The sequence below is a fragment of the Rutilus rutilus genome, assembly GCF_951802725.1.
Source record: "Rutilus rutilus genome assembly, chromosome: 17".
NCBI lineage: Eukaryota > Metazoa > Chordata > Actinopteri > Cypriniformes > Leuciscidae > Rutilus > Rutilus rutilus.
The window spans coordinates 24,253,003-24,276,022 of NC_140230.1; the positions used below are offsets into that span (position 1 = coordinate 24,253,003).

The following is a 23,020-nucleotide window of genomic DNA, read 5'->3' on the forward strand; positions in this document are numbered from 1 at the left end:
CAAACATGGACCTTCCAATATATTATGGAAGTCAATGGGGTCCCAATTGAAGGTGAGTAAATGATGACAGAATTTTTCATTTTTGGTTGAACTATCCCTACCCAATGTGTCCTAGATGAATAACATTGCAACATAGGAACAGCAACAACTGTCAAATGATTACTAGTGCCAGACGGTGTGGTCTGAGTATTTCATGAAATGGCTTAACTGGATTTTCACAATAGTGTCTAGAAGTTCAAAAACAAAAACCATTCAGCGGGCAGTTCTGTGGATGAAAATGCCTTGATTTGACAAGGTTTAGAGGAGAAGGCCCAGACCGATTTGTCTGTATATTGTCCATATGCTTCCATTAGAGCCAGAGTCAAACCCACTAAGATTCATGGGTTTTTACAATCCAACACTCTGTATGTTGCACTCAGTCACGAGTCACTTTTTATATTTAAGAGCTGCACATTAAACTGCCATTAAAGCGACTAGTGTGCCACATAACCACAGAATAAATGTCAGTGTCACACAGAAAATTTAGATGGAGGCTTGTCTCACTATATGACACCATGAAAGAGGCGTATATCAAAAGCATATCCATACCCTCAGCATAAAAATCAGTCAGTGACCAATTTACACATCAATTGTACAAATCTCTCCCCTTATCGACGCTTAAAATGAGCAAGTTGGAATGGATAGGACGCTTGAAAAACATGGTGAAGAAGAGTCCTTTATATTCAAATTTCGTTATCGGCTTTGTGATGGTGGGACTTGAGCAACTTGTGGAGATAGACTTTGCATGCCCTTGTAATCCAAAGCTGAATCTGCTGTTCTCAATGGCGTATTTTGTAGTTCCCGCTCTCTTCTCCTTCGCACTTTTGTTTTATATTCAAAGCTCACAAATCATCAATTATACAAGCTGTTTGCACTGCGCTTTAGTTTGTCTTACTCCGGCCGTTCTCTGGATCATGCTTCTGTTCTTTGATGGACAATACTTTGCCTGTGCAAGGACTTCATGGGAAGGACTTACGGTTCACACAGATATAACTGCTTCAACAACATGGTGTCAGCCTTTAAGTGAACGTGACAACACCACAGAAAAGCAAATGTCATTTTTTAACTATCGAAATAACTCTCAGGTGAGCATGAGGATGAAATAAAAATGCTGTTACAAATATGTTTGATTAATCTATATATTTTTCTATGAGTTGATTATTACCTGGTCCCAAGTTTTCATGTACTCATTTAAACATGAATGTACTTCTTCAGCTAGTGGGACTGTGCATTCTGCTCCTGATTTCCCTGCCTCTGATCTGGATGGGCATTAGGAGGTGGTACTACACACCAACAACAAGAACCAAAGAACTTGAAAATGAACAAATGGAAATGGTGGAGTTAAGCCCATCACCCCCTCCTGACACTGTCTCTACAATTGGTGAACCCAATAGAGATGAATTTTAACAGCTTTAGATAAAACAGCTCTGGACAGAAATTACTTTATTACTTTAGTCTTTTTGGTATGCATTAAATATATTGGAATAAATAAACTTGTAAAAGTTTGTATTTTTCAATTAAATTGTAAAAGTTTGTATTTTTTTAAATATATATACTGTAATTTGATTTTGTTGCAACATAAATAATCCCTTCTGAAGACGTAAACTATATTTTGCCTTTTTCTTTTGAAACTGTGTCATATTGCATCTTTCAGCCTACCTTTAGCTGGCATGTAGAGTAACAAACCACTTCCTGTCATTTACAGCAAGGACATGTTTACTTTGTTTTTGAATTACATTCACTTTGGGTGACATACTCAGATATTAAATCATTAGATCTGAGAAACGATCTCTAGTCTGAGAATGTTTTTCCATTTCAAAGAAAGGGCAAAAAATAAAAATAAAAAACATGTTTCTAAATTATATCAACTGAGAGACAGGGCAAAATTAGGGCAATTCTTGAACACGTGACTTCTCGAACTTAAAGCAAAACACATCCAACACTATATTACAGTTTATTAATGAATAAATAACTGTTTTAAATATGTGACGTGAAGTAGTAGGCTAAAGCTCACAATAACAAAGGAGATAACACGAAAACTCTTTATTACCGATGAAAAATACTCAACAACATTTGAGAATCGCATAAATCATAAACAAGAACGGACAAGGGACAGAACATAACAGGGAGTTTAAATACAAGGCAAACATAATGAAAGAGAGGTGCAAATCATAAGTAACCAATATAACTATTTTTTGTGCTATGTTTATTGTATATTTTTAACAAGGCCTTTTATATGTAAGATCATATTACATATAATGTTTCATGTCACAGTAATCATTCAAATTGTAGTATTATGGCACTAATTTATATTAAGTGCTTTTATTTATATTCATATTTTATCTAAGTGCCATCAAAGTGACTGTTGTGTTCTGTTTAGTTTGTTTTTTCATCGGACTTGTCTTCTCTGTTATCATTAGTTCATCTTCATCACCTGTGTCTTGTCAATCACCTTTATCACCTGTGTTCTGTTAATTAGTGTTCATCTGTGTCACCTGGTTTATGTTCATCAGTGTAGGTCTGTGTTATGTATCCTGATTGACTTTATGATTAGTTAAATCTGTTTTGCACATGCATCGCCACAGAGTTAACCATTTCAGACAGTACCGGACAGCCTCTGTCTCGTTCACTTCACGTCTGTGGGCGTTACGCACAGCTTAGTGTGGCCCAGGCACAGCGCCAGGATTCCAGTTTTGGATGGGCAAGACCAATTGTGGGTGGGCCTTCAATTAAAAACGTTAAAAATAAAAAAATATATAAAAAAACGTTATCCAATCACTGCATAGGACAGACCTAACCGCGATCGCTCTCCATGGTTCCGACCAAAGAAGAGCGCTTTGGAATCTCCATTACGCATCATACGCATCATACCTGGGCTGCATTTTCCGATAACATTAGCGCGCTACAAAGACTCTTAAGGTATAACTTAACTAAAGGTATACTACCACTAAAGGTATATCATTGCTAGGCGTCTTCAGGGCTATCATCCACTCGCGAGGCAGAGGCGCTGAAAGGCAGAGGCGCTGGCGCCCTCCTAGCACCGGTGCTGTTTTTGGTAAAACATGATTTTGACGACTTCATTAAGTTTTGTTTTATAGAAAACTCTTTTTAAAAGATTTTCATTTTGTATAAATTGTATCTTAATTTTGATCAATGTTTTATCAATCAATTGCCCGTATTTAATAAATAAGAAGCAAATATATAGCAGACAATGTAATAACCTTAATGTAATTGACAGAATTACTAAAAAATATTTTGCTTGCTAAAAGTTAAAGATTTTTTGTGTCACGCATGCATGCATGTCTATTTCCCGCATGCATGTCTATTTCCCGCATATTAAATATAAAACGCATGTGGACTGATATTTTTCCAATGTCTGGACTCCTTTATTAATGGAGTATATAAACAGACGTTTCAATATATTGGTATTAAATGCATTTTCTGAGAATTTATATTTCAAGTTTTTACTGCAAATGTCAAAATACGCGCTCTTTGGTCCATCAGTGCTTGAGTCACTGATCACATTAGAATAAAACATCTCATAATAAAATACAAAATTGACTGATTTATGAATGTATATGCATAGTTCTCATCAGTCGGAAATACAGATAAACGCTTTCATTTGTTGTATTTTTGATCCTGAAAGAAAACAGAACAACAAAAGAGCGAATCATGGAGTCTGTACGTGTTATGCTTCTTACACGGACTTTTGGGACTCAGTTTTGAACTGGTGACGCGTCATTGCTTGTCACGTGACACACCGCAGCAGCAACAGCGCTGAATGAATGAATGAATGAATGAATCTGCTTTTATGTCATTTTTTTTATGTCTGCTTTTATGTCAACAGGGGGGCTGTTATTTTATTTTTTATTTATTTTTGAGCCTGCACTTCACGTCAGTCCTGCCGATCCAGAGACTGTTCACGTCACGCCCGCCAAGCCAGAGACTGTTCACGTCATGCCCGCCGAGCTAGAGACTGTTAACGGCATACCCACATAGCTCCCTTTGCCGCTGGACGGGACCAGCGGCGAAGGGAGCTCTGTGGGTAGCTCCCGTCCAGCCCAGAGCTCCCTTCGCCGCTGGTCCCGTCCAGCCCAGAGCTCCCTTCGCTGCTGGTCCCGTCCAGCCCAGAGCTCCCTTCGCCGCTGGTCCCGTCCAGCACAGAGCTCCCTTCGCCTCTGGTTCCGCCCAGCCCAGAGCCTTCTTCACTGCTGGTTCCGTCCAGCCCAGAGACTCTTTTTCCGCTGGTCCTGTCCAGCCCAGAGACTATTTCACAGCTGGTTCTGCCCAGCCCAGAGCCTTCACTGCTGGTTCTGTCCAGCCCAGAGACTTTTGCTGCTGGTCCTGTCCAGCCCAGAGACTATTTCACTGCTGGTTCCGCCCAGCCCAGAGCCTTCTTCACTGCTGGTCCCGTCCAGCCCAGATACTTTTTTGCCGCTGGTTCCGCCCAGCCCTGAGCCTGTCACCACCCCAGAGCCTGAACTCCCACCCAGCCTCCCTCTCCCACCTCCTCCCATCTGCCTCCTCTCTACCTTTCCTCCTCCACTGCCTGTCAGCCCCTCTGCTCCTCTATCCACCTTTGAGGAGGTGGAGTCGCCATGGGTCTGCCTTCCACCAACTCCACCAGGGTCGGTGGATCCCCGGTCTCCGTCTCCAACCTCCTCTACTTGGACTCTGCTTCAGCCTGTCAGTACATTACCTCCACCATGGCTCTTACCTCCCTCACTTCCACCATGGCCCATCAGCCCACCAGCTCCACCTGGCTCCCTCGTCCCCCCGGTTTTGCCTTGGTCATTCCTCGCCCTGCCCTCACCTCGGGATTCCTTTCCTCTGGCTTCGCCTCGTCCATACATCTCTCTAGCTCTGTTGGGCTCCTCACTCCTTCCGTCTTCACCTTGATCCTCGGTCACTCAGGCTCCGCCGTGGTCTTCTGGATCCCCGCCTGAGCCTCGGTCGCCGGAGCCGTTGACGTCGCCATGTCCTCCCAGTCCCTCAGCATCGCCCCGTCTCGTCTGCTCTACGACTCCAACCTGGTCTCCTCAACCACCTGCCTCGCCTCCGTCAGTCGGACCCCTGGAGTCGTCTGCCCTGCCTCCACCATGGCTCCTCCCTCCGTCGGCTCCGCCCTGGCCGCCTGCACTGCCTGCTCCGCCCTGGCCACCTGCTCCGCCTTGGTCCTTCTGCGGCGCGAGGTCGCGCCTACCGGGAGGGGGGAGTAATGTCACTGTTGTGTTCTGTTTAGTTTTTTTTTTTTTTTTTTTTTTTTTTGGACTTGTCTTCTGTTATCATTAGTTCATCTTCATCACCTGTGTCTTGTCAATCACCTTCATCACCTGTGTTCTGTTAATTAGTGTTCATCTGTGTCACCTGGTTTATGTTCATCAGTGTCTGTATTTAGTTCCCTCTGGTCAGTCTTTGTCTGTTCTAACGTATAGTCATAGTTATGTCTGAGTCACGTTGTATTTGGTGTGAGTGTATCCAACCTGCCTGTTTGTAACCTGTTATATTTGTAAGTAAAACTTTGCATTGGAGCTTTCTGCCTACATCGTCTTCAACCTACACCACACCCTGACAGTGACTAGTGCAGTCTCTTACAGAGGTTCTTACCCTCTCAATCGCAACCACAATCTTACTCTGTGACACAAGAAGATGTGAAAGGATGTGAATTTCAAAAGTCAGCCAGCAGTCACTTTCAGTTTTAGTCGGTACACCTCCCGACCAACAACACAGATAATGACCAAGCAATGGGTAGCAGCCCTGAAAAAACAGCTGAAGAAGAGTGCTTTTTATTCAAATGCAATTATTGGCTTTTTAATGGTGGGACTTGAGAAACTCGTGGAGATGGATTTTGCATGTCCTTGTGCTCCAGAGATGAACCTGCTGTTTTCTGTTGCTTATTTTGTGATTCCTGCTCTGTTTTCGAGTGCACTCATGTTTTATATTCAAAGCCCACAATGCAACACAAAGTATCTGCTCTCTATCGTAACCTGCATCATTCCAGCTGCTGTTTGGATCATGCTGCTGTTCTTTGATGGACAATACTTTGCCTGTGCACAAACCTCATGGGAAGGACTTACGGTTCACACCGATATATCCGCTTCAACAACATGGTGCCAGCCTTTCATCAATCCTGACAACATCACTGAAAAGCAAATTAAATTTTTTCGCTTTCGAAATACTTCTCAGGTGAGGGAATCATTGGGTGATTCAATTCTGTATGATGTGGATGAAGATGAATTTTGTATATTATTTGTAGATATTTTACAAATATTGTCATATGCTTCAAATGGTATAACACACATTTTCACTTCAGATGGTGGCACTGTGCATGCTGGGTCTGAGCTCTGTGCCTTTGTTTGTATTTGGATATATGAGGTGCCGCCAACCAGCAGGAACCGAAGAAGCTGAACAAGTGGAAATGGTGGATCCTAGTCAACGTTCAACACCCCCTCCTGAACGATCATCATTAATAAAGGATGAAATCAGAGTTGCATCAGAACAGCAATAAATAAAGACAAAAAAAAAAAATTCAGATCTTGCAAAAAAAATTTATGTAATGTTTAATGTTCACATTTAATGTTCACAAACCTCACATTTAAAACGTAACAAAGAAAATGGAAAAAAATGTTTGCAGCTCATCCAACCACACCACAAATTACATTTGTTTTTCAGAAGTCTTAACGTGATAAGAAACCACATCCTGTCATTCAGTGCCCTGTCACATGGTACAATATGCTGCTCACATCTACTTATTGTTATTTTACATGCTTTTGGCTTGTGTACTGTTTTGTAAGTTCGGTAAATAAAAAAATACACATTGTGACTGATTTCTGTCACTTATTGCTACATTTTAAGGTATGTGAGGTTATAGGGTGAAACATAAGCATTAAGTGCACATTGACCACCTGGTTTTGGTTGGAGTCGACCTTAAAGGGATAGTTCACCCAAAAATGGAAATTAGCCCATGATTTACTCACCCTGAAGCCATCCTAGGTGTATATGACATTATTCTTTCAGCCGAATACAATCAGAGTTATATTAAAAAATGTCCTGGCTCTTCCAAGCTTTATAATGGAAGTCAATGGGTATATTTTTTTGGAAGTCCATCAAATCCTGTCCATCCATGATAAAAGTGCTCGAAACGGCTCCAGGGGGTTAATAAAGGCCTTCTGAAGTGAAGCGATGCATTCGTGTAAGGAAAATATCCATATTTAAAACTTTATCAACTAAACTAATGTAAGAATTGATAAATTAGGAAATTCCAGACGGTCTGTTTTGGGGGTGACCAGGCCCTGAGAGAACAAAAGGACCTCTCTGGAGATTAGCATTTGAACTGGCTCTCATGCACCATCGAGACGAAAGTCTCACCCCCGAGTCATCTAATCTGCATCTCCTTCCCTCTCCCCTCACCCCCTCTCTCTCATGCTCAGGTGACTACCTGATTTCACCCAAGAAAATGTACAGTTTAATGTGAATGATTATGACAGAGTATATTCATGTTTGGTATCGTTTAAAATGTCACAGTGCGACTGGTACAATTCTCTCATCTCAGAATAAGTAAAACACAAGGTAATAAGGTTTTTGAAGGTTTATGGATAACTAGCATACAAGGAGGGGTTGATCTCTCAAGCAAATGGTCACACCCCCCCAAGAGGTACAGTGTACCTCAGAATGCAAATTTACTATTGTTAGCACATGTTTACATGTGAAAGAGGTCTGGCTATTTAATGGAGTACAGCAGGCAGATCGGGGCCTTTTCTGTACTTCAGATCGGTCCGTGAGGCTGAGAGAGATAGATCTCTCAGCCTCACGTATTTCTTAAAGTTGGGTTTGCATCTTCTCTCTATTCCAGAGCATTTGATGTTTTGTATCGATTATCTTTGAATTGATTATGAAATTGGCATGATACATTTACCTGACATAATAAATCCTTACATGTGATTATTCTAACTGATCTTGACATCGTTCATTTAATGGTTAAAAGGAATAGTCAAACACTTGCTCACTTTTAGTGAGGCACAGATATTATTAAAACCTTTTTCTTTATGGAGTCAGATGAATTAACGAGTAAATACATATGATTAATGTATTACAAATTTAACCACCAATACTTCGCATGAGGAAAGGACAGAGCACGTGAGACCTTCCCTGTGTTATTGGAAAACCTCCATTGGACCAATTTCACGGGCCTTACACTAACTATTACAAACACTCACTGTGCTTTAAAGTGAGTTTTGAGCTAAAGCATTAATCTCATAAAATGGTGTTTTTTATTTACAAAGTTTAGGAGGAACATGTTTAAATTATCTACCCAGTCAGCATTTGAGGAGGTCTATACTTTCAGCTGGTACCTATCCACGCCAGGTATAAGGGAGGAGTACTCCGGGTTTGGGCCAAATTCCAAACTCCAAATTTGGGCCCTCCCTCGGACACCACGCCAAGAACGCATACTCTTTGCTCAATCTGATTATTTGTAAGTTTGAATTTGTGAACTTGTGAACATATTTGTTGGCAATTGTAGCTATAATGCACCTGCCAAAGACTCACCAGGCTCCACCTTTACTCCAACATCACTCTTATCGTCACATTCCCAGGGCAACATTCACAGTCACTCATCTTGGATCTCCCCTACCAGTAGCAACTGAGGTGTGTGTACTTTCATCATCCTGGATCCAGCCATCACAATTTCCAAATCCACTTGCAAAGATAAGAGACTGATTAATCCATTTGATATAACCATTCAACCAGACCCATTTCAGGAGATCATTCATGCGCTAAGAAGAGCACTCACCAAGCACCCCCACACCACGTTGCTGCTTCCACCTCCGCTTCTTCACCGATGGACGTCGCCAGTCCCATAGTCAATCCTGCTTTCCGGACCTACCTCTGAACATGTCTCCACCAGTCAAGTCCATTCCTTTGAATTCCACTTCCATTGAAAGCCTGGTTGAACAGCAGTCTATAGACATTCCTGAGTGTTACACCCCAGTTACCACCACAGAGACCTGGCATGGGACTGCGCCATTGACATCATACTGGGTGAGCCAGTGAACAGAAGATCATGGAGGAGTACATTCAGGAGGCCCTCGATCAAGGATACATCTGACCATCTACTTCTCCTGCTGCCTCAAGTTTCTTTTTTTGTGGCTAAGAAGGACAGAGGCTTGAGGCCTTGCATCGAATACCAGGCCCTTAACAAAATCACAGCAAAATTCTGTTATCCACTTCCCCTCGTCCCAGCAGATCTGGAACAACTCTGTGGTGCCTCCATTTTTACTAATCTGGACCTCCGGAGTGCTTATAACCTCATCTTGATACATGAGGGGGACGAGTGGAAGACCGGTTTTGTGACCCCTACTGGCCACTATGAGTACTGCGTGATGCTGTATGGCCTGGTCATCGCCCCCTCCTTATTCCAGGATTTCATGCACTAGGTGCTCCAGGAGTACCTCCACGGGTTTGTAGTCTACATCGATGACATCATGGTGTACTTTCGGACAATAGCCGAACATCGCTCCTCCAACGCTTACATGAATTTCACCTGTTTCTGAAGGCAGAAAAGTGTCTCTTCCATCAATCTTCTGTCAAGCTATTTGGTTATGAGATTAGCAAGAACGGCATCAAGATGGACGATGGGAAGGTATCTGCTATCCGTGACTGGCAGAGGTTGGCTGAGAGTGGATGCCATCGTCTTGGCATACCATGTTATATTTAAGCTATGTGAGGTTACAATGTGATATTTAATCTTTGTACATATGTCTTTTGTTGTTTTGTTTGCAGAAATACACACAAAAATATCTACGGTTTCATATATTTATTCAAAACATTGGTTTGTTGATTTTTAGTGGAACATTTTTTAACTTTAGTTGTAGAAACAATGGCTACTCCCTAAACAGCAATCAAATGGAACAACATTTCCTGCAGTTGCTAATTGTGATCATTATGTTTTCTTTTAAATAGCCTGTATCATCATATCTTCTCTGAACCAATTACTGTATGTCTATTCTGTTCTTAAAATATAATAGTCATTTAGTAGCAGCTTATTTGTAAACTTAAAAATAATCCACTTTTTTAAATATTTAACATTTAAAGGGGTCATATAATGCCATTTTTGTACAAGCTAATATGATTCTTTAGGGTCTAAATTAAAAGTTTGTAATATACTTTAATTAAAAATTCTCATTAGTATTGTAAGAAAACACTAATTTTACCTGGTCAAAAACAGCTCTGTTTTCAGCACGCCGTTTCAGTGCATGTGTCTTTAAATGATAATGAGCTTTGCTCACCCCGCCCCTCTGTTCTGTGGGTACACCGTATTAGACATTCTCTGACCGTATCTAACACAATAACCACGTGTTATTCGTTATAAACGTGGGATTATGAATTATATTGAGAACGTCGTACATAGAAAACATGCAGTAATGTACCCTGAGTGTAAACCTTAGACGCATTCATCGTGAAGCCTGCAGCAAGGTTTGCAAATTTCGCAAAGATTAATATAAATACTAATATAAAGGTTAATAAAACATTACACTCACATCTTCTGGAGGTTCAGCAGGAACACGTTGGTACCGATCCGTTTTTTCTCGTTTGTGAAGCTGTCTGGTGTGAAATGATTCGCGCAAACATGAAAGCACAGACGATCGTGGGGAATCCCCGTGAGGGAATCCCCGCGTCAATCCTTTGGGCATATCTTTAAAAACAAAACTCAGCCACTGCTTCTTCAACGGCTCGGATTTAGGAACATCCAAATGACTGCTGTGTTCCTTATTACATCTAAGAACAGAACACCACAATCGCTTAGACGCCATTCTACTCCAGCATATCAACAATGGCGGACTACTATGACGACGGCTGTCACAGCTTGCTCAGGGCAGGTCTTGTGTTGAAACACGGCTGTCAATCACAATAGCGGGAGGGGCGTACGATCTTATGACGTCACAATATCGGCTTGATTTCAGAGATGGTCAAACATATAAGGAGATTAAAACAAAACCACTGGATGGATTTTTATCATGATCGGATGGTTGTGTACAGGCACTGCCAACAGACATTTCAGTGCAATCAACTTGTAAAAGTGCATGTACCATTATATGACCCCTTTAAATTTGAGTTACGTCACAGGTAGATGTACTACATATATACAATATATATTTTGAAATATGCTTACATTATCAATGCATGCATTTTTGTCTCCATGTCTGTGTACAAAATATGAACCTACTGTTCATGCAAGCGTTTATGGGTAAATCACAGTCCTGTCACCAACACTCCATATGTCCTCGGCATCAGTGTATGCTGAGGGCTGTCAGAAGGGCTATTTAGAGGACTAGAGTCCACTCCTCCAATTGAGGGTAGGTAGGCAAGGTGCAGAATGGGTAACTGCAGAGAGAGCCTGCGCTGAATGCTGTGGAAGCAACACATCCATTAAATGAAGTGATCTGGAATTTTCTGGACATTTTTTTTTTTTTTTTTTTAAACGTAAGGATATTGCAGAACATTGCATTCAAATTCCAGTTTACTTTTAAAGGATTGATAGAGACATGAAACCCACTGTTCAGGGGAGTTGATGTCTTCCAGCAGATTCCTGTTGCGTTTGGAGCTTTCGGGGAGAGTCAGACATTTCTCCTTGACTAAAAAGACATAATAACATTGAGATATTTTCATAAAAGGCAAACTTTTATAAAAAGAAATGGAATCCCTTTACAGAGCCACTGGGTATCAACTATCAGCTGGAGTTCAAAGCAATGCGCTGAATGATGCTAAATCCCTAAGAATTCACAAAATGGGAACAAAAATACAAAAATCTTTAAATAATAACTTAAGTTTGATGATACAGTGAACACAGATAGTAGAAGATATTTTATGTGATTAAAATCAACTTCTTTTCATGCAGGTTAATTTTTTTGTTAGATAATAGTTAATAACTTCTTAATACTTTTTAAAAATCATGGGACACCAACTGCACACACAGTTGTGTGCCTTAAAGTGGTAATTCACCCAAAATTTTTAATTCTGTCAAAAGTTGCTGTATGAATTTCTTTCTTCTGCTGAACACAAAAGAAGATATTTTGAAGAATGTCCATGACCAAACAATTAATGGGCCCCATTGACTTCCATAGATTTTTTTTTTTTTTTTCATACTATGAAAGTCAATGGGGTTATTTTGCATTCAGTAGAATGAAGAAATTCAAACAGGTTTGGAACAACTTGAGGGTGAGTAAATGATAAGAAAATCTGAATTTTCCTTTTGGGTTGAACTATCCCTTTAAACCATCAGTCCATAAAGACTGTGTTTGCTGCATCTGCACACAGGTGCGCTCACTCAATACCTTCTTCTATAACTTACCTGCTTTGTGCACAAAACTTCTGACGATGACATTCTCCATAACGCAAGGACTCGGTTCATTTAGTTGCCTGGTCAAATCCTCCAGCTCAGCATCCAGCTGTAGGAAATCACAATAAATTCAAACAAAAATAACATACAAATGAATCTAAAGGCACTTCATCCATCCCAAAACTTCTGACTGAACATGTCTTAACACTAAGTTGTACTTGTGAACCTCCTGGGTTTGTCATCCTTTCTTGATTGTGTTATTGCTTTCTGGAGCAAAACTGTAACAATGCACTATATGCGAGTTCTTGTAAGTCACTGTGACCACCAGAGGTAAAACTGTGAGTAATTCTAATTATTTTGCTTATTATTATTAGATGTTTGACTGGTTTGTCTAATTTGACCTCTTTTGGATACTTATTCAAGTTTGTTTGGTTGGATTGACATTTAATACTCACTGATTTTTCCTTCTCTTCATGGTTATAAAGCAATCTGCAAAGTAAATAAATGTAAATGCTGAAAGCTTCTCACTTCATTAATGTGCCGTCTGAGGTTTAGGTTTTCTGACAGTAGAATGTCCAGGCTTAGCGAGATGTTCTGCGTCACGTCAGTCACAAAGTCAGATGCTCCTGTGTCGTCCTGCTCCATGATGTTCCTAACATCATTGTCTTGTCCACTCTCCTTTTGTAATTCGCTATGCCACTGCGTGAGGTGGAACCGCCTTGACAAGAATGCAGGATCAGGACCCATCCTTATGTTGATAATCTGTAAAATATATATGGGTATCAGCTATCGGCTGGAGTTCAAAACAATGTGACAAATGACAATTGATAAAATAAAAATCATATAAATGATTAAAAATGAGAATTGCAGCTAATATGCATCTCATACCTTTGGTAGAAACACCATACACAGAGTGCTGCAGCAGCATGTGATGATCACAAGGGTCACAATGCAGAACTGCACATTTGGCTGATCCTGCCACAGCATGGATGCACATGTACCAATCAGAATCACTGGGACTGACACAAAGACACTGCATCGGATACCCCTGCTGTCATTTATGGCAGGGATGTTCATGTGTCGTGTGGTCCAGGCCAGGAAACAGGTACTCAGCTGGATAGGAGACAGAGACATGTTCTTTTGTCATGTTTCATTATTGCTATCTAAGGAATCACTGTATGACATGTTTTTAATCTAATCTCATACCAGGAGTATCCCCTTATAAACATAGAATGCAGCCATCCAAAAACCCATGTTTGTGTTTTCACATCGCTCTGAAAAGGGCTGAATGAAAAAATCTTGCCCATGAGGGTCAGCCTAAAACAAAAAGAGAAAAAGACTGATAAGCATGAAAATGTAAAGGTCAAAAAAGAACATGATAACAGATGCAGTCTCTTCCCATTTTGTGTTCCAAAAAAAGAAAGATGTCATATGGATTTAATGATGATAGATTTTCATTTTTGGGTGAACTATTTCTTTGAGAAAGCTTGTATTGCTTTAAAGTGACAATGAAATATTATTTTACGGAATATTGCAATATTTATTAGAAATGATTTATCCGTGCACATCATTATTTTTTATAACTTTAATCAAAACAACTTCTCCACCTTTTGGCGGGACAAAGAAAGACTATCGCAACTTCCATTTCATGCCGGCTTTAAGTATGTCCAAATGTTCTTGGCAGGTTTGGAATATTAGGTTCTGCTTAGTGCTCACCTCTGTACGATACTCCTTCACTGTTCTCCTCAAAGGATCCAAAATTTGCAGACAAATTAATAAACTCAGGTCAATCGACAAAAGCAACATAACCAGGAGAACTAGCCCATAGTCCTTTGTGGGCTGGGGTAGCTAATAAAAAAAAAGTAATTAAAGACTGACAGGAGGAACACACTGTAACCCTTAATAATTGAAATAAATTATTTTCAAACAATATATAGCCATTATTTTTATATAGTAAGTACAAACTGTAAATCTTTCTTACCTTTTTTTCCATGCTGTGGTTTTTGAAGAATGAATGAATTTTCCAAGTTTTCACAAACATGGCCCCAAACGATGCTGTACATCCAATAGATAGACATGATATTTGTACCTGTGAATAATGCCACAGATCATTATTATGCAGAATATTTTGTATTTAGACACATATAAACCCACAGCAGATCTCATTATTATGTCTTCTAATTATGTCTTCATAAAAAGTGCTAACCAAAAAACAACTGTAACAATATTCTGATGGCATGAGGACTTACAGAGCAAGAAACTTCAAAAACTCTATCAGAAACATAAGACCCATCCAATCCTATGAAGAAGATGGAGGAATAAGACAACACAGCGCCAAGAATGATTAAAGTGTTCATAAAAGGTGTTGACATGCTAATGGCCCTGTGAAAGACAAAAGAATAGAATACCATAGTTTCAAAGAAATGCTTTTAGTGCTGTTGAATGAATGGATAAATACACATTCATGAGCATTAACCTAACACATGTCTTACCAATGATTGTGGTATTTCACACTGAAGACTAGGAGACTGCAAGCTGTAAAAATTCCTAAGAAAGTTAGAAACGCCACAACACTGTAAAGTAATATACTGATGCGTTTCCTCTGAGGGTATACATGGGTTCGGTCCTTTGTGGGTTTATCCCCTGTAGAAGACAAATGCATGTGCTTTATTTCAGGACAGATATTTATAACATCACCGAAATTCCATCAACAAACTTTTCAGCATGTAAGTGAGATATATAAAAATATCTGTATGCACAACATCAAACTCCATATTTTCTTTTTCATAGTCTTACTTTGAAATCGGATTGGACTGATGAACTCTAGTTCGTCTGTAATGGCACTATATTTTTCAATATCGACAGCTTTTCCATCTATGGAGTAAGAAAAATCTGCTGTCAAGAATAATAAAAAGACAATGTGAAGAAAGCTATGAAGCCTCAAAATAAATTGATCTGTACCTTGATACTGTGCAAACTTCACACTGGCCATTCTTTCACCTTTTTGGAACATAATGTGACCCTGAATAACAATAACATAAAAATGCAACTTTTTGATAGATAGATAGATAGATAGATAGATAGATAGATAGATAGATAGATAGATAGATAGATAGATAGATAGATAGATAGATAGATAGATAGATAGATAGATTTTTGAAACGTTGTACACACTGTCACACCAAAGAAGTTGATCTTGTCCATGGCCTCCAGAATCATTTGTCCCACTTCTTGGTCAGTGACAGTAAAGTTGCGATGGATGCTGTATTTCTCTCTGTACCTCACAGTCTCCATGACTCTCGTTAAAACTTTGGCAATTACCCATGTACCATCATAAGCAAAGCCATGAAACTTGCTTGCACCCAGACCCTTCAGCCATCGTCTTTCATCATACTCCTTCTCGTACTCCTGAGGTGTCTGAGTAGAATCAGTATAGATATGGAAAACAAACAACACAATCTCTATAAAACAATGTCATATTGTTTACAACAACTGCTCATTACCTCAAACAAAGATGATGATAGCAGTTAAATGCAAACATACCCTACCAGAGATCCCTCTGATGTGTCTGGAGCTAAGAGTCTCGATATCTGCACTGATGGATCCCTCTATGGCAGTCAGTATGTTTTTAGCTGTGCAGTTGGTGGAGTCAGTGTTAGTCCACCAGCTGCCTTGGGTCCAGTCTGGCAGAATCCACTGGTACTTTTGGCCATACATGCTGAGATTATAAACCTGGACACAATTTATTATGTCTAATAAATCTAATTCTGACTGGTCAATCGTGGAATTCAGCAGTCAGAGATTTCCTATAATATTTGGCATCATTCATGGCAACACTGCATCTGCTCATACGGGTTACCAACTGCTACTGTTACTTTCACTTCACATGGTGATAGAGAAGATAAAAAAGACAGGAAAGTGAAGAAAGTACAAGAAAAGAGAGGTAATATTGATGACATTAGTGAATCCAGGTGATGGGTCTCTGATGACATTTGCAAATGGGCTGTTGAGTTGTAGGGGGCAGAACTTGTAGTAGTACGCGTAATGAGTAAAGCGTGGTTTGTATTACTGCAGGTCGGATACATTGCTTTTGTTGGTATCTTGCTCTCGCTTCATACAAGTGCAACTTTCCATCTTGCTTCTCACTTACATATCAATTGTAATGAAAATTACCTCAGAGGACTGCAGTATTACTTTTACAGTTGCAGTGTTTGTCTTGTTTCTATAGGCTGATTCATTGGAAATTATGATGGACTATTTTTTCTTAACAGAAGCTTTCTTTTCTTTGGCAGTTAATTACTTGCTTTAAATTTTGACGGACTAATGTGTAGATGAGTTTCCCTTTTAGGCATGATTGTGTTGAATGTCCCCAACAACCTCTGTAGTCTCATTTAGCCACTTGTTAGCAATCGACTTTTTATATTTTAAGATGTGAATGTGAAAAATCCTAAATTAGATCTTAACTTAAGACTCAAGATAGAAAGTTTCTGTAATACGCCCCCTGAACTATAAAGAATCTTTTGTGTGATTGAAACGTTCCATGGATGTTAAAGGTTCTTCATGGAACCATCAATGCCAATAAAGAATCCTTTTTTTAAGAATGTATGGCTGGGATATACTTACACAGCAGAAGACTTTGGCAGCTAAGCTCACATCAAAATGAGCAATCACTATTCTCACATCATTGTCCTGTAAAGAAAAAGCTTTATAAATGTCTACAGATAAATATACATTATGGAATGTGATTTGTGGATGTGTATTATAAAAAATAACCACTTTTTAGCTTTCGTGCAACTCTGTAGTGATGCACCCAATACAGTTAAGTATTGAGACAAGTTCATAGTTGATTTACAGAATGTGTGTGAGGAAACCAGACCCACAAATACACACCTTTAGTTTTTTCACACAATCGCAGGGGACTTCAGAGAAGCTCTCCGCCTCTGCTAGCTGGATGTTAGCCACCTCCAGATGCCTGCTTAAGTCTCTCTGTACCTTTTTGGGAGAATACGAGTTTTCAGTTCACCTTCTATCAAGCCCCATATGTTTCATATTTTCCCAGATTAGTAAGTAGTATTACCTCTATGAACTTCTGCTCACGCTGGGTCAATGTACCAACTCTACTCCATCCATACTGCCTGAGAAACCTCACCAGCGCCACATTAACTGCGCTGTCTGATGGCACAGTACGGAAGAAGTTTGGAAATCTTCTTTTGTTGGCCAGTGAAGGTGCTGTTACCTCAAATGACAGCTGGGAAACAAAGTAATTGGACAAATTTAAATAAAACACCAACGTCTCTCAAGTAACCTATTTGAGTTTATCATTACAAATGCCATGGAAGTGGGGATAATCAGTCAGATAATTTGTAGATAGATTGAGTACCTGCACAAGGTTGAAACCCTCCAGTGATTGGGCTAGGATGGACGTCACTGACGAACACACCCCTCCAAAGATCATGATAGGTTTGGGGCCATTGAATATGGTGTCAAAAAATGCTTTGAGTGCTTTGCCGTTATCACACTAAAAGCAGAAAGAGTGCAAGTGTAATACAGACACAGTCAAGATGATCAGCAAAATATAATGTCGTTTTTTTTATATATATACATTTGAACCAGGCTTATTTATAGTACTGAGTGGTCAGAGGAAAGGCTAGTGGTATCATGTGATTACCATGTACAATGGGTTTTAACAACACTACAAATTTGGATGTCCTTTAACTTGCTTATCCCATTATTAAAGCAACAATTGTATCAGTATACATGTCGTTATAGATAACAAGAAAGGTTTATTTATTTTTTTGCTGGGAATGCAGCAAAAAAAATGCACTGATAATCATATTTGGTTTGTAATATATTTGGTTTCTACGATTTAACCAGCTAACACAATTGTACAACATACAACGGCAGTCATATATGGTAATCTATGGTAAGGATCATGGCAGATTAGTAGTGTGTGTGATTTTCACTGTACCTTATCTTAGAAGCAAAGATAATTAACAAAAATAAAAATAAAATAAAAATACGGAGAGACTTTTATTTAAGTCAAGTAATTTCTTACATTTTTAAAGTTCATCCTTATGAACAGTGGCATTTGCTTCAGCAACACAGGCTGTTTGCGGGACAATAACAATTATTTATAGACAGACTCCCAACTCTAACTGTAGCACAAATTAATAATTTCTATATTTATTTTTAAATTAACTGATACAGTAAAAATGCTATCAGAGAGAATTTAAAGAGTTTGCCCAAGCATGAAATTATGTCATAATTTACCCACCCTCATGTAATTCCAAATCTATAAGACTTCCTTTCTTCTGTGAAACACAAAAGAAGATATTGGGCTCTATTTTAACGATCTGAAACGCAAGTATCAAGCGCGAAACGCAAGTAACTTTGTGGGCGGGTCTTGGGCGCTGTTGCTATTATACCGGCGGAATAAATTACTCTTGCGCCCGATGCAAATCTAAAATGTGTTGGTCTGAAGTAGCTTCATTATTCATAGGTGTGGTTTGGGCGTAACGTGAAATAAACCAATTAGAGCGACATCTCACATTCCCTTTAAGAGCAGGCGCGCTTGTTCTATGGCGGATTGCTAATATAACGGCGGATTTGCCAGGCAGGCGCCAGGAGCGGTTCACAGCCGAGGAGACCGACGTTCTCGTCAGGGACGTAAAACACAGAGAAGTTACATTGGGGATGGAGAAACCCACCCAAATGAACTTAGCTTAAACAGGCATATGATAATTTGGGTAAATGTGTAAGCTAGATTTATGCATTTATAATAAACTAGGCTATCTATCTATCTATCTATCTATCTATCTATCTATCTATCGTAATAATGTATGATTTGCAAAAATGGAAACTGCTGCTTCTGTGTAGATGAGAGAATCAAAGTGCATGCGCGTTGTGCACACACTACATTGATTATGGCCAAGCATGCGCCCTTAAAATAGCATTTGAATAACATGCGCAACGCGCCACTGACTTTAGACTAGGCTAGGTTTTTCCTGGTCAGTGGCGGAATTGTTTTCTAAACCTGCAAAATAGCATCAGGGAACGTTTGAGCCGGAACACGCCTCCTCTTTTCACTGAACCGCCCCGGGGAGCACAAGTGTATTTCTTAGTTAACCGACGTGCGTCTGTGGAGGGAAAAGTCCACTGTGCGCGGGTGCAAAATAGGAATGATACATGCGTCGGTGTACAAAGTCAATTGCGCTGGGTGCAAGATAGGGCCCATTGTTCCAAAGACATTTTCCAAAATATATCTGTTAGGTATTTATAAATTTAAAAGATATATACTTTATAGATAGAAAGTCAGTTTTATTTTGGAACGACAATAGGCCTAGCTTATGATGTCAGAGTCAATCCCTTTAACATTTGAGAGTTCTTAGTAGTTTCTGAGCTTCTTTTGGCTCCACCATCAAAATCAATTGAGAAAAAGAAGCGGGTATGTTGTATTACCTCCGAGTCTGTGAGGTGAAACTGAAGCTCGTAGTTGCCTAGAGGAGACGGCTGCTCGCTCAAATGACTCAATGCTAGTTCAACAGCAGGAAGAACCTCTGCCGTAATGTTGCCCCTCGCTGGATCTCCGCTGACTGGCAGAATCCATAAAACCGGTAGCTTGTGTCGCACCAGGCAATAGCACAATGGCACCTGAGTCAGTTCCCAGAAAGTGAGAACATTCAACAAGTTCCACCAGTATTCCATCCTCTCAGTAAACATGAACTCACGCAGCTTCTTAGCATTTTCTAAAGCCTCGTCTGTTGTCTCTCTCTAGCTCTCAACCATCCACAGGGATAAAGGGATAAGGACTGACTTTGGACATCTGCTGCTACACTAAATCCTCAGAAAGAGGAGGAAACGCCACCACACAAGTCTCAGGTCTAATGCCCACTACACAGGCTGTTTGGACCTTTTTATGTGAACAATAAGTTAAAAACCAATTGCACTAAAGTGGTGTCTTTGAGTCTTTAGGTGGGCTGATATAAAACTCTTAAAACTTGGCAAATAGATCAGGCAAATTTGAATAAGGATAACAAATATGTTGATATCCTTTTAAATCAAATAAAATTATAGAGACAAACAAATTAATCAAGTAAATATTAAAACTGTAATAGTAAATAAGTTGCACGATAAGTACTTGCAACCATTTAATGATGAATTCAAGACTACCCGGGTCTGATTAGGTCACCATAGTGCTTATAAGGCACACTGAATAACTTAATAAGCAATTGTGGTTTTAAGACCTTTAAGAGAATATCGCAGATCTTATATCTCATTTTTGCAGAGATGGAAACAGACATATTTTGATACCAAGGTACATCACGTAATCAATTCTGATAGAAAATACACCAGGTCAATGAGCCCCTCAATGTTATGCAGCACAGAAGAGACACAAAAGATCTTACATTTGAGAATAATCAAACATATCAGTAAGTATAGCTATCAATAACTAGAATTCATAAAGAAAAGATTCATAAGATTCATAAAAAGGAATAATGAATAAAAGACAATAATCAAAAGAATAAATATGAATACTTTATCATACACCATTAATTACTCTAAACACAACATTATTTTAGAATTCAGACACTATATACACATACACATTACTTTAATTGGTCACCCAGGTGTGTATAAAACTTTTTTTTATTCATAATTGTAATTAGTTTTCACTATTTTCTTTTTAAAGTTTTAGTAATTTTGTTGTGTTTTTATCATTTTTGTTAGGTTTTTTTTTTTTTTTAATCATTTCTATATAGGTTTTACTTGTTTTTATTTGTTTGTTTTAGTTATTTTTAGGACATCAAGGTACACTAACAAATATTTTTTTATATTTTTTTATTTCAGTTAATGTTTATTTTAGGGCTGTCAAAAGATTAATCGCGATTAATCGCATCCAAAATAAAAGTTCGTGTTTACATAATATATGTGTGTGTACTGTGTATAATTATTTTGTATATATCAATACACACACATGCTTGTATATATTTAAGAAAAATGTGTAATTTATATATAAAAAAATAATATTTCTATATAATATAAATTATATATAAATATATACAGTATATGTATGCAAATATTTCTTAAATATATACATGCATGTGTGTGTATTGATATATACAAAATAATTATACACAGTACACACACACATATTATGTAAACACAAACTTTTATTTTGGATGCGATTAATCGCGATTAATCTTTTGACAGCCCTAATTTATTTAAATTTTTCATTGCTTGTTTTATTTCACAACAATCCTGTCAGGGTTCTGTCACTTCTGTCTAGTCTATTTCTTGTTTTGTGACAGAGCCCTGACACTCCCGTTTTGTCTTGTCTGTGTGCCTTGTTTCATGTGCTTTCATGTCGTGTTTTGTCTTGTGCTGTGTAGCAGGCAGCTTGTTAACACTGGCTGTGCTTTCATGTTGTCATGTTTTGTTTGAACATGTTCTCATTAGCTGCTTGTTCATGTCTTGTTTTGTTGGGGCACATGGCTGGTGATAGTGTTTGCTGGCCATGTGCTCATCATGTGTTTGTCATGTTTGGTGTGAGCGCACGGATTGTCGTGTGTTTCAGATTGTCTAACCCTGCCCAACTTGTTACCTGATTATTGATTAATTTGCCCCACCTGTCCTCCCTCGTTACATGCTTTGTTTTCGCTCCCTATTTAGTCTCCCTGTGTTTGCAGTCCTGTGCTGGTTTGTTGTCGTATATTTGTCCTTTTGTGGTCCTCCTGTGTTTTTTTTTTCTTTTCTTCATGTTTTCCCCCTTGAGGTTTTTGTTTGTATTTTGTTTTTATTTTTATTAATAAAAAAAAAACATTGTTCTGCACTTTAGTCCTCGCTACTTTCCATAGCCCAACATGGGGAAGAACAGAGGACTTTCACCATCACCTGAGCAACTGTCAACACGTTTAACATCGTCTCTAGCACAGAACATGTTTTCAGTGACCAGCAGGTTCCCTGAATTACACTTGTCAAGAGTATATTCCTAAACATGGCAGGACACCACCACCACCATCTCCGGAAAGGACACCACCGTCTCCGGCACAGACATCACCGTCTCCAGAACAGACACCAATGTCTCCGGCACGGACAACATTGTCTCCGGCACGGACACCGGCACAGACAGCAAAGTCTCCGAAACGGACACCACCGTCTCTGGCACGGACACTGGCATGGACACCACCATCTCCGGCATGGACACCACAGTCTCCGGAATAGACACCAAAGTCTCCGACACAGACACCATCGTCTCCAACACTTTGTAGACTTTGGTGTCCGTTCCAGGAGACCTGCACGCACACCAACGTATTTTAATTTAATTTTTACATTTAAATCCATCAAGTAGGCTATAGCGAGATTTTCACTCTTATGGCTTGTCCTTTGCTCATTGGGAAGCACTCATACACATTATAAGCATCTAGCCTACGTTTGAGCAGATTCCCTCTGTAGCCTACCTCACATTGGTTTCATGTGGATTACATATTTGAAATTTCCCATTTCAAGCTTTCTATAGGTAGGCCTATCCTAATTCTTATCGTGACTGAGGCATGTATAGGCCTATACTAAGTTTCAGTTCATTGACGCACTCCACTCCTGAACAAGTATAGGTCTCTGCAGGAGGAGTTACCAGATCAGTGGGCG

General features: G+C 39.3%; 1 protein-coding gene across 2 annotated transcripts; it reads right to left on the reverse strand.

The window, feature by feature from the left end:
• Positions 1–9,852: 9,852 nt before the first annotated feature.
• On the reverse strand, positions 9,853–21,285 carry LOC311276208 (gamma-aminobutyric acid type B receptor subunit 2). Of its 2 annotated transcripts, XM_084385759.1 has the most exons (19): positions 19,835–21,285; positions 17,757–17,894; positions 17,454–17,624; positions 17,267–17,368; positions 17,000–17,065; positions 15,920–16,108; positions 15,551–15,793; positions 15,338–15,398; positions 15,173–15,250; positions 14,869–15,019; positions 14,626–14,758; positions 14,358–14,465; positions 14,093–14,224; positions 13,583–13,693; positions 13,265–13,489; positions 12,905–13,138; positions 12,389–12,485; positions 11,594–11,672; positions 9,853–11,446 (listed from the first exon to the last, which is right to left on the reverse strand). In XM_084385759.1, exons 1-19 carry the CDS (start codon positions 20,093–20,095, stop codon positions 11,290–11,292), a joined length of 2,736 nt encoding a protein of 911 aa, XP_084241885.1. In that variant the 5' UTR covers positions 20,096–21,285; the 3' UTR covers positions 9,853–11,289. The 2 variants fall into 2 exon arrangements, with proteins under 2 accessions (XP_084241885.1, XP_084241884.1); XM_084385758.1 differs by lacking the exon at positions 19,835–21,285 and having other exon boundaries at positions 15,551–15,837; positions 15,925–16,108; positions 17,757–18,696.
• Between the last annotated feature and the right edge of the window lie 1,735 nt (positions 21,286–23,020).